Raw genomic sequence first — 12,055 nt, forward strand, 5'->3', positions numbered from 1 at the left:
ATTTTTTTTTTTTTTTTTTTTTTTTTTTTTTTTTTGAGACAGAGTCTGGCTCTGTCGCCCAGGCTGGAGTGCAGTGGCGCGATCTCGGCTCACTGCAAGCTCCGCCTCCCGGGTTCACGCCATTCTCCTGCCTCAGCCTCCCGAGTAGCTGGGACTACAGGCGCCCACAACCGCGCCCGGCTAATTTTTTGTATTTTTAGTAGAGACGGGGTTTCACCGTGGTCTCGATCTCCTGACCTTGTGATCCGCCCGCCTCGGCCTCCCAAAGTGCTGGGATTACAGGCGTGAGCCACCGCGCCCGGCCCATAATTTTTTTTAAAGAGTCTGAAGAGATTAACCACCATTTATAATGACTGGATCTTGTTTTTATCCTGATTAGAACAAATCAACTATAAAAAAAATTTGTAAATCAATCTGGGAAATTTAATTTATGAGCTGTGTATAGATGGTTCCAAAAGATTTACCTTTAATTTTGACTGAAGTGCCAGAAAATAAAGATGATAATGTCACCGTGGTTATTTTTGTATTTCTTAGAGATTCAAACTGAATAAGGGTAAAATGACATGCTGTTCATTTAAAATAATCTAAGGAAAAGAAAAAAGATGATGTGTAGCAAGAGCTTGAACACTGTTGAACCTGGGTGATGAGAGTACTGATATGATTTTTTTTCTGCTTCTCATAAGTTTGAACGATTTCATAAGAGAACTCCTAATGCTTTGTTTGGCAGTAAACCTGCACATTCTGCACATGTATCCCAGAACTTAAAGTATTAAGGGTGTTGGGACCCTGGGCCGGGCGCGATGGCTCACACCTGTAATCCCAGCACTTTGGGAGGCCCAAACACCCTGCTTTAGGCCAGTCTGGTTCTCCCTATCAACATAAATGACTCTTCTGCTCTGTCCTACCTGAAGTCTTCAGGAAGGGAAGGAATGGGGAGGAGTCATAGATACTATGACATATTGTATGTCATGTACATATGACATACAATACTATTTCCCTTTTTGTTTTTGGTAAGTAGAAAGAAATACAGTCATGTGTCACTTGATGGGTACAAGTTCTGAGAAACGCATCACTAGGCAATTTCATTGTTGTGCAAACATCACCACACGTGGATGGTGGAGCCTACTATACATCTAGGCTATAGGGTACAGCCTATTGCTCCTTGGCTACAAACCTGTACAGCATGTTACTGAATACTGTAGGCAAGTGTAACACAATGGTGTCTAAACACATTTCAACACAGAAAAGGTACAGTAAAAATACAGTGTTACAACCTTATGGGACCTCATGTGGACTCATCACTGACTGAAACATTGTTATGCGGTGTGGACTGTATTTGGCTAAACTAGTAAGGTATGCTAATCATTCCTCATATTTCCTCTTTGTTTCAACTAGCACTAAGTTTCAACTAGCACTATTACTTCTGTTTATCCTTTTGTATTTTGTAGGCTGTCTTTTAGTCAGTCACCTTTAATCCTCTCTGGAAAATGTGGAGCATGTATGAATAAATGAAGCAAGCAGGCAAGCTCTGGGTACACAGGGACTACTTGTTCAATCACATATCCCCAGCACCTTCTACAGTGAAGGACAGAGTGATACCAAAAATACTTAACAACCAGAAAAATACAGACAAAGATACTAATCAGATAGAATTGTGCGGCTGAGCATGGTGGTTCATGCCTGTAATCCCAGAGCTTTGGAAGGCTGAGGTAGAAGGATTGCTTGAGCCAAGAGTTTGAGACCAGCCTGGGCAATATATCAAGACTTTGTCTCTTAAAAAAAAAAAAAAAATTAGCTGGGCATCATGAGGTGATGCCTGTAGTTCAGGAGTTCCAGGTTACAGTGCATTATGATCGTACCACTGCACTCCTGCATGGGTGACAGAGTGAGAGCCTCTCTCTGAAGGAAAAAAATTGTAGAGGGAGAAGGGTGTCTGAAGGGTCCCAGAAAAGGGTCCTTCTGGAAAAGGAATGTTACTCAGGGGTTACAGAGCAGCAGCTGTTTACCAACCAGCAGGGAAGCATTTAAATATTTTTACAAACTCAATACAAATTTGAGTAAGTAAATATTTCTGGTAGCCCTTAAAGTTTTCACTGTGACACACTGTGCTGTCTGGGTAAACTCTCTATAGAGAAAGCATGGCCAGCTCTGTCTCCTCAAGCAGAGGCATGCAGAAGGCAGGCAGGGCGACCCCCCTTCTTGCCATCGCAGGCAGCAGGTTTGGACCACAAACACAAGCTGTGCCAGAAAACAGTGGGTGACTCAGTCCATACATGAGCAAGAGAAGAGATGGAACAAGATGCCCTCTAAACTTCCTCTAGTGAGAGGCAAAGACACACAAGAAATATGGGTAAACCTCACAAGAGAAAATAGAAACCAAGTCAACCTCAACAGAAAAATGCTGATTAACTAGTGAGATAGTAATCCACGTATGAGAAAGGGACATTTCAGCAAGTCTTTGAGTCAACGAAAAGCTATGGAGCATGCGCAAACAGATACATGCTAAGTCAGAGGTTTTATAAGATCCTGGTGAAAAAGGACAAAAAGTATCCCTGTGATAATTACACAGGGGAAAGCCAATTCTCTGATGAGTGGTTCAACTTTTTTTTTTTTTTTTTTTTTGAGACAGAGCTCTCACTCTGTTGCCCAGGCTGGAGTGAAGTGGCATGATCTTGGCTCACTGCAACCTCCGCCTCCCAGGTTCAAACGATTCTCCTGCCTCAGCCTCCCGTGTAGCTGGGATTACGGGTGTGTGCCGCCACGTCCAGCTAGTTTTTGTATTTTAGTAGAGACGGGATTTCACCGTGTTGCCCAGACTGGTCTCAAACTCCTGAGCTCAGGCAATCCGCCCACCTCGGCCTCCCAAAGTGCTGTAATAGGCGTGAGCCACCGCGCCCAGGTGACACACCACTTTTTAAAAATCACCAAGTGTGGCATCCATTGATGGCCTCCAGTACCTTTCTCCTTTTCCTCCTTTTAATTATAGCAACCCCCAAGTTTCAGCAGGGCACACAACTGCCTAGCTAGAGACTACATTCCCCAGCCTCCCTTGCAGAGAAGTGTGTCATGTAACTAAGCTTGGGCCAATGGGATAAGGACAGAAGTGATCCTAGAGCATCTCCTTAAAGGTCCTTGCCAGGTATTCCCGCTCCACCTTCCCTTCCCTCTGGTTGGCAAATGGTGATGCCTGGAGCAACCTTGTAAGTCATGTGTTACGTGTCATATGTAAGTCATGTGTCATATGCAGAGCTGCCCATCAGCATAGGATAGCTAATATTAGACTGAAAACAGAAAAATAAAATCTTATTAAGCCACTTAATTTTTTTGTGGAGGGCAGAGAAAGATGATGGTGGTGTTATACTAAAATAGCACCCAACTAACCACTTTTCACACCTTCTCCTCTTACCTACCTTCATTTTATACTCAATACATTTGCATGTAACTCTTCCAATCTCTGCTTTTGAATCTGCCATTACATTACTGAGCTTCCACTATTCCTTACTTAACTGAACTTCTAAATCACATAGCCAGCCTCCTTTGAAGGCGTGGACTCTGTTGATGGAATACCGATAGTGCAGTGTGGGAGAGAGGGAAGTGGATTCAAAGGTCCTGCTTCTCACCCTGGGGGGTGGGGTAGGGCTTAGACAGACCCTCAGGTCCACTGACAAAGACCTGCAGCCAAAAGTAACTCCCTAAAAATAAAATAAAGGCTAATATTAGGCCTTGTTTAGTTCCTTGCTTAAGGTCTTATAGCTTCCCTACCACGAATTTAAAACTCAGTTAATATAATGAAGGCAACTGGCAAGATGGGTAAGAGTGCAGACCCTGGAATCAGAACCAATCTGGGTTTCAGTCCCAGCCTCACTCCCTGCTACTGATATGACTGTGGGCAAATTAACTACTCTGTCTCAGTTTCCTTTCCAGTCAAATGGGGATAATAGGGCCCTCACAGGGGAGCTATGAGAATTTAAGAAAATAATATGTGTTGAGTTACTTTGTAGACATACTACTAGAGGACTCACTAAATGTTAGTTCTTTTTTTTGAGACAGGGTCTCGCTCTGTCATCCAGGCTGAAGTGCAGTGGCGTGATCACAGCTCACTGCAACCTCCACCTCAGCACTTCCTGGGCTCAAGTGATGCTCCCACCTCAGCCTCCCAAGTAGCTGGGACTACAGGTGCATACCACCACACCTGACTAACTTTTTGTATTTTTAGTAGAGATATCTTGCCCAGGCTGGTCTCAAACTCCTAAGCTCAAGCAATCTGCCCACCTTGGCCTCCCAAAGTGCCAAGATTACAGGTATGTATTAGTCCATTTTCATGCTACTGATAAATCCATACCCGAGACTGGACAATTTGCAAAAGAAACAGGTTTAATGATTTACAGTTCCACATGGCTGGAGAGGCCTCACACTCATGGCAGAAGGCAAGGAGGAGCAAGTCACATCTTACGTGGATGGCGGCAGGCAAAGAGAGAGATTGGGCAGGGAAATCCCCCTTATAAAACTGTCAGATCTTGTGAAACTTATTCACTATCACAAGAACAGCATGGGAAAGGCCTGCCCCCATGATTCAATTACCTCCCACCGGGTCCCTCCCATAACATGTGGGAATTCAAGATGAGATTTGGGTGGGGACACAGCCAAGCCATGTCAAGGCATGAGCCACCACACCCCGCCACTAAGTGTTAGCTGTTATGATAACTCTGTGCCTTTCCACGTGCAATTCCCTCTGCCTGGAATAACTTTCTCCTTTTGTTCACCTGGGGAATTCCTTCACATTCATTGTAACTCACGCTCTATGAGGACTTCCCAGCAACTCAATTTGCCAGAAGCAATCAATCTCCTTCATCTGTGCTACTGCAAAGTCACACATATCAAATCTACTTATCATAGTATATTGCACTTGAGTGTTTAAATTTCTGCCCCTCCTCACTATGGACATGACTCATATCTTATTCACTGCTAAATTCCAAGTACTTGGCAGAATACACATTGTAGGGTTTCATACATGTTTGCAATAATGAACTGAATACATCCTTGAATTCACTCTAGAATCAAACTACCTCTCCTCTGTATTAGAAATTTAGCCTAACAGGCCGGGCAAGGTGGCTCACGCCTGTAATCCCAGCACTTTGAGAGGCCGAGGTAGGTGAATCACCTGAGGTCAGGAGTTTGAGACCAGCCTGACCAACATGGTGAAACCTCATCTCTACTAAAAATACAAAATTAGCTGGGCATGGTGGCGCATGCCTGTAATCCCAGCTACTTGGGAGGCTGAGGAAGGAGAATCACTTGAACTCAGGAGGCAGAGGTTGCAGCGAGCCGAGATCACACCATACTGCACTCCAGTCTGGGCGACAGAGTGAGACTCCATCTCAAAAATAAAAAAAAAAGAAAGAAAAGAAAAAGAAATTTGGCTTAACAATTATGTCATTCTTTCTATCAAAAGAATTGTCCTAGCAAATTAAATCGATGCATAATTGTCATTGCTGATATTCTAAAAGGCAGTTATCTGAACATGAACATCTATAGAAATGTTCTCTAATGAGACTTTTCTTGTCTAACATTTCTTCACATTCCTTTAAAAATTGTTGGCAGATGCAATTCAGAAGATCTTAAAAATCAGTCAGTAATTGAAAAGTATTGACTTTGTAATAATGAAGTTATTAGAATTTTAAGGAGAGAAAAGAGTTATAAAGAATACTTAGCATGTACATTGAAAGCTTTACTTTATAAAGTCTTTTCATTTGCTTCTCCTAATTGCCTTGTGATAGTGAAAACAGCTGTATTCCTGTTACATGGGAGGTCACACGTGATCAGTTCTAAAGCAGATTCTATATTGTGGCTAACTTTGGTGGCACTTACAGTGGTCACTGAATCCAGACTTCAAAAAAATACATTAATATTATATGTTAGAATTTTCTAAAGGGAAAAGAAAGGTATGTAAGGATCCACCTTTGAGGAGGATGAATATTATCATTCTCCATAAAGAACCTTACAAAAGTTTCTAATGACAGTGACCATAATTAGTCTTAAAAAGTAAAAGACATATTTTAAAAGACAGATTTAAAATACCAGGCATTAAAATAATTAAAATACCTCGATGCAGATGTGATGCATTCCTCCAGCCTTGTTTTTCTGCAGAAAACCTGCAATTGGACTGTCACGTCCCAATGGATGAAGCAGTTCCATCTTGGTATTTCCCAGGTTGACAAAAACAACAGATACTCCATGTTCAGGAAGAGGGACCGCTTCACTTACCTGGGCCCCGAGAATATTCTTATAAAATGCTGCAGCCTTTTCCAAATCTGGCACTGCTATGGCTACATGATTGAGTCGACCCAGGTTCCACAAAGAACCTGCCACTTGATCCAAGGGCTGTGATGTGGAAGAAGCTCTTAATGTTGGAATGGGAGCTTGGAGTCTGGAAAAAAGCCCTGAAAAATTGAACAGCCATTGATATCCTTCTTTTGAGAATTAATACACTTCTAAATTGAATTTAAAAAACTAAACAAATAACACATGCAAAAATTCGTTATTTATATATCTATTCTTTTCAATTATTGAAATGAAACCAGGAGATAAATGGAAAAACTTACACCAGAATTACTCTGCTCTGCCCATTCAAATAACTGACTGGAATAAAAAAGCTAATTCTGAGCTGTAGTTAGATTTAAAACACAGAATAACATTTTTTCATAATGATTCATATTTACCAGTAACACTTAAAGAATAGTGGCATATTAAGAATTATTTGCTATTCTCTCTCTGCATTTCACAATGAAACAACATATTTAATAAGAACGAGCAATTTCTCTACCTGTACCCAATTTTTTGTCTTATATTTTGTAACAAGTCCATTAAAGGTATAAACATACATTAAAAGAATACATACGGTACTCTTTGATGCTCTGTTGCCCAGCCTGAAGTGCTGGAGTGCAATAGTGTGATCTCAGCTCACTGCAACCTCCACCTCCTGGGTTCAAGTGATTTGCCGGCCTCAGCCTCCCAAGAAGCTGGGATTACAGGTGCCCGCCACAATACCCAGCTAATGTGTGTGTGTGTGTGTGTGTGTGTGTGTGTGTGTGTGTGTTATATATATTTTTTGAGACGGAGTCTTGCTCTTTTGCCCAGGCTGGAGTGAAGTGGCGTGATCTGGGCTCACTGCAACCTCTGCCTCCTGGGTTCAAGAGATTCTCCTGCCTCAGCCTCCTGAGTAGCTGGAATTACAGGCGCCTACCACATGCCCAGCTAATTTTGTATTTTCAGTAGAGATGGGGTTTCGCCATGTTGGCGAGGCTGGTCTTGAACTCCTGACCTCAGGTGATCCACCTGCCTCGGCCTCCCAGAGTGACATGATTAGAGGTGTGAGCCACTGTGCCCACCCTAATTTTTGTATTTTTAGTAGAGACGGGTTTCACCATGTTGGTCAGGCTGGTCTCAAACTCCTGACCTCAGGTGATCCACCCACCTTGGTCTCCCAAAGTGCTGGGATTATAGGCGTGAGCCACCATTCCGGCCAGTTTTTAGCATTTTTAAAATTCACTATCACTGTGTCCTCATCAGATAGTTTCTTGATTTCCACAGACAACTCTGCATTCCATTCATTCAGCAAAGAGTCATTGTATGTCATTAGCAACAAGAATGGCCTGAATTTACTGTGCACCTACTGTCTGGCACTGTATTTATTTTTTTACACCAACTGTCTAATATTCACAACAAACCTACAAGTTAGAAACTTAGTAAGTTTCATTGTTACCATGAAATCCAAGTGGATTACAACCCAGTACACATATACATAAATGTACAATTGAAACTAAATTGCAAAAAAAGAATACCTTCCACCTCAGCCTCCTGAGTAGCTGGAACCATAGGCAAGAGCTACCATGCCTGGCTAATTTTTGTATGTTTTGTAGAGATGGGGGGTTTCACCATGTTGCCCAGGCTGGTCTTGAACTCCTGGGCTCAAGCGATCCTCCCACCTTGGCCTCCCAAAGTGCTGGGACTACAGATGTGAGCCACCACATTAGGCCAGTGAAAATGTTTTGAAATAGATAAACGTGACAGTTGCACAAACCCAGTGAATGTAATAATTGCTGTTAAACTGTACTGTTTTTAATTTTTTTGAGACGAAGTCTTGCTCTCTCGCCCAGGCTAGAGTGCATTGGTGTGATCTCAGTTCACTACAACCTCCACCTCCCGGGTTCAAGCGATTCTCCTGCCTCAGCCTCCTGAGTAACTGGGATTACAGGTGCGTGCCACAACACCCGGCTAATTTTTTTATTTTTAGTAGAGATGGGGTTTCCCCATCTTGGTCAGGCGGTCTCAAACTTCTGACCTCGTGATCCACCCACCTTGGCCTCCCAAAGTCCTGGGATTACAGGCATGAGCCACTGCGCCCGGCCTAAACTGTACATTTTTAAAGGGTTTTGTTATGTAAATTTTACCTAAAAAAAAAAAAAAAATGGCCCAACAATAAAAATCCAAAGGTGAAATTGTGTAGACCAAGCAAACTGGGTAGAGAACAGTGAATAAAGAGGTTAAAATGAGATAGAGCTTTATATTTAATAAAAATGTGCTCCTGAAAATTTGTTGTGAATTGAATTCTTATTATATTTTCTCTTGCTACAAGTAATTGTAGCAACTTTTTTCCAGCTTGAGGTCCCATGACTAATAGAAATGGTGTATCTTTAAGGTATACAATGTGATGTTTTAACATATGCATAAATTATGAAAATGATTACCAACACTGAAGCTAACTTTTTAAAGCTATTTTTATTTCAGGTTGCCCTCTAATTCGTAGGAATTCACAGCTCTTTAGTTTTAGGTTTCTCTGCCTCCCATTTCAGAATAGTGCAGCAGAACTGCATTATTTTGAATTCTGTAATGTTTAATTTGTGATTTTTCCAATAAAGGTTGCTTTGCATGAATATACTACAATGTAAAACCACGTGCAAATAAATGTGTAAGATATTTAAAAATAGAAGTGTTAATAAAAAATGCGTGTAAAGATGAATACAGATTTAAGAAACTACTTTCACATATGTCAAGAAGCTGGTATACAGGTAAAAGATCAAAATCGGATGTGTATGTTAACTCTCATTCCAATCTTCCTTTCAATATCAGTTCTTGTTAATCACTTTTAGTGTCCTGACTTAAAAATAACATTGCATTTCTTTCAGTTCAGATTTTGCGCTTATTTCTGATTACACTTTTTAAACACTGTCCTTGCATACATAAAGTTTAGCTGCAAGGATCTATAGTCAAATGCATTAAGAGTACTTATTATTTAAAGACATTAGATGTTAAATTTGTACAAAAAGTACTAAGTTCACCCATTTGAAGTGTACAATTCACTTCATATAATCTAATTTTAGAACATGTAATGAGCTTTTTTTTTGGAAACAAGTCTGGGTCTGTAGCCCAGGCTGGAGTGCAATGGCACAATCTCGGCTCAGTGCAACCTCTCCTTCCCAGGTTCAAGCAATTCTCCTGCCTCAGCCTCTCGAGTAGCTGGGATTACATGAGCGTGCCACCACACCTGGTTAATTTTTGTATTTTTAGTAGAGATGGGGTTTTGCCATATTGGCCAGGCTGGTCTTGAACTCCTGACCCCAGGCGATCCACCTGCCTTAGCCTCCCAAAGTGCTGGGATTACAGGCGCGAGTCACCGCGCCTGGCCAAACATAAGTCTGCATTTTCACGTATCTGGTTTGAGGAAACATACAGATTTAGAAAGTCATTCATTAGAAGTGCCTTCAAGTTAGTCTGGTAAGTTTTCTTTTAACCATTTGACCAGTTAATTTCACAGCACCATATATATATCTCCAACTTGTTTCAAACTATGATCAAATTTTATTTTTATTCATTACAGTAACTAAACAGATTACATTTCTGTTAGCCCATTTACAGATGATTAATAAAAGTAAACCTATGCAGTCATGTAAGTTGGTCATTCTTGTCTCCCACCTAACAGGTTCAATTTCCATTTTCAGAACTTTTCTACGTGTTCAATCTGATTTTTCTGTGCTTTTGTTTTCCTGCGAAGTTTTATGTTCCTTAAAAGAGGGGCCATAACATAGAATTACCATGTAATCCAGCAATTCCACTTTTGAGAATATACACCCCCAAAAAAGCGGGAATTCAGAGGTATTTGTATACCCACGTTCATAGCTGTATTGCAATAGCCAAAAGGTGGGGAAACCCCAACCGTCTACCAAGAGATGAATGGATAAACAAAATGTGGTATACACACACAACGGAATATTATTCAGTCTTAAAAAGCACCTTTTTTTTTTTTTTTTTTTTGAGACGGAGTTTTGCTCTTGTTGTCCAGGCTGGAGTGCAGTGGCGCAATCTTGGCTCACGGCAACCTCCGCCTCCCGGGTCCTGCCTCAGCCTCCCGAGCAGCTGGGATTACAGGCGTGCGCCACCACGCCCGACTAATTTTTGTATTTTTAGTAGACAGGGGCTCACGCCTGTAATCCCAGCACTTTGGGAAGCTGAGGTGGGCGGATCACCTGAGGCCAGGAGTTCGAAACCAGCTTAGCCAACATGGTGAAACACTGTCTCTACTAAAGGTACAAAAAATTAGCCGGGCGTGGTGGCGGGTGCCTGTAATCCCAACTACTCGGGAGGCTGAGGTGGGAGAATGGCTTGAACCTGGGAGGCGGAACTTGCAGTGAGCTGAGATCACGCCACTGCACTCCAGCCTGGGCGACAGAGTGAGACCCTATCTCAAAAAAAAAAAAAAAAAAAAGGTAAATTTTACTTTATGTATATTCAACCACACACAAAAGTGCAGCCATTAAGTTTCAAGTATCTTAATAGGACAAATCAAAGGCAATCTTTGGAATACACTATCTTCATTTTTCCTTTATGCCAAGACGTGTATGTAAGTTACAAAACAAACATTCACCTTTATCTGTATTGAGTTCTTGCAGTATGTATATGACCCGTTGGAAACCATACTTTTTCTCAAACTGTCAATCATTAAAGGGTGCAGTTCTAAAAGTACACATAAAAATGCCTTTTCCCAAATATTCATTTATTTATATTTTTACGTTCCTATTTTGTGTATCACCTAAGAGGGTATGCCTTACGGTTAACAATGTGCTCTGGTGCTAGAAGGATTTATCACGAATGTCCCAGAGTAACTCTGGGGCATTACCACTTGGCACCTTCTTCCTAACAGGGAATCTCAGATTAAGGGAAAAACTTGCCCTCTCATAAAAGGAGGAAGAGAAAAAAAAGGATAAAAAGAGGAGAAAGTGAGAGCCAGAAAACGTGACAATTATTAGTTATTTCTGTCATAACTTATCCTATGTACACATTTTTTAAAAAATGAAGGGGGAGAGAACTCAAGGAAGTTTCCAAATCCACATGCTTTTATCTATGTACGCGATGATAAACACATTAGTGCACGTGGAAAAATCCCTCCTTTTGTATTCTTTACACCACTGACCTTTGAGTGTTCCCAACAGAAAGCTGGTCATGCTTGGAGTTCGGCCGAAGTAGCAGTTGTTGTTTTTACAGGACTTGCTCTCCTTTCTGGTTTCTCCCCATTCTCTTTATTGGTGCGCAGTAAAATAACTTACCAACCCGCTTCTATTCACTTCTGTCCCTGCCCTGCCTGACCCACCGGGCAAGTTCCCTCGCCTCTCCCGCCCACATACTGGAAGGTGCAGTGCCCAGGGCGCACAGCTCCCGGATGGCAATGGGACTCATGCACAAGGCAATCCCCGCTACTACGCGGAGGCGTTTCTGGAAGTTACCGTCAGCCTAGGTGCCAGCAGCGGCCGTGGAACGCGCCCCCGGGGGAGAGAGGGCATTAGATAAAGGTGCTTTGGCCACGCCGAGGCCTCCTCCGCCCCCGACCTCCGTTCCCACACGCCCTGCCCCACGGCGACTTTCGCCGGTGCCCGGTATTCACCTACGGCATTCCCGGCGGCAGCCCTCAGCGCCCGCGCCATTTTGGAAAGCAACCCGCCACGTCCAGACCCGCAGAGGACGGTGAGAGACGCGCAGCAGAGGACAGGGCGGGAGGCAGAGG

General features: G+C 42.4%; 1 protein-coding gene across 2 annotated transcripts in view; it reads right to left on the bottom strand.

Annotated features, from left to right (window-relative positions):
* Positions 1-12,030, bottom strand: part of MCEE (methylmalonyl-CoA epimerase) — a 17,347-nt gene extending 5,317 nt beyond the window's left edge. The window contains exons 1-3 of one of the 2 annotated variants that reach the window (XM_025354037.1): positions 11,936-11,995; positions 11,468-11,571; positions 6,103-6,440 (exon numbers count right to left, since the gene is read on the bottom strand). In XM_025354037.1, coding sequence (XP_025209822.1) covers positions 6,103-6,440; positions 11,468-11,498 — 369 coding nt within the window. In that variant the 5' untranslated portion in view covers positions 11,499-11,571; positions 11,936-11,995. Of the gene's footprint in view, positions 1-6,102; positions 6,441-11,467; positions 11,572-11,935 lie in introns of both variants that reach the window. The other variant, XM_025354036.1, reaches the window with a different exon arrangement.
* Positions 12,031-12,055: the final 25 nt, after the last annotated feature.

This window comes from Theropithecus gelada, chromosome 13, assembly GCF_003255815.1.
Source record: "Theropithecus gelada isolate Dixy chromosome 13, Tgel_1.0, whole genome shotgun sequence".
NCBI classification, from domain to species: Eukaryota; Metazoa; Chordata; class Mammalia; order Primates; family Cercopithecidae; genus Theropithecus; species Theropithecus gelada.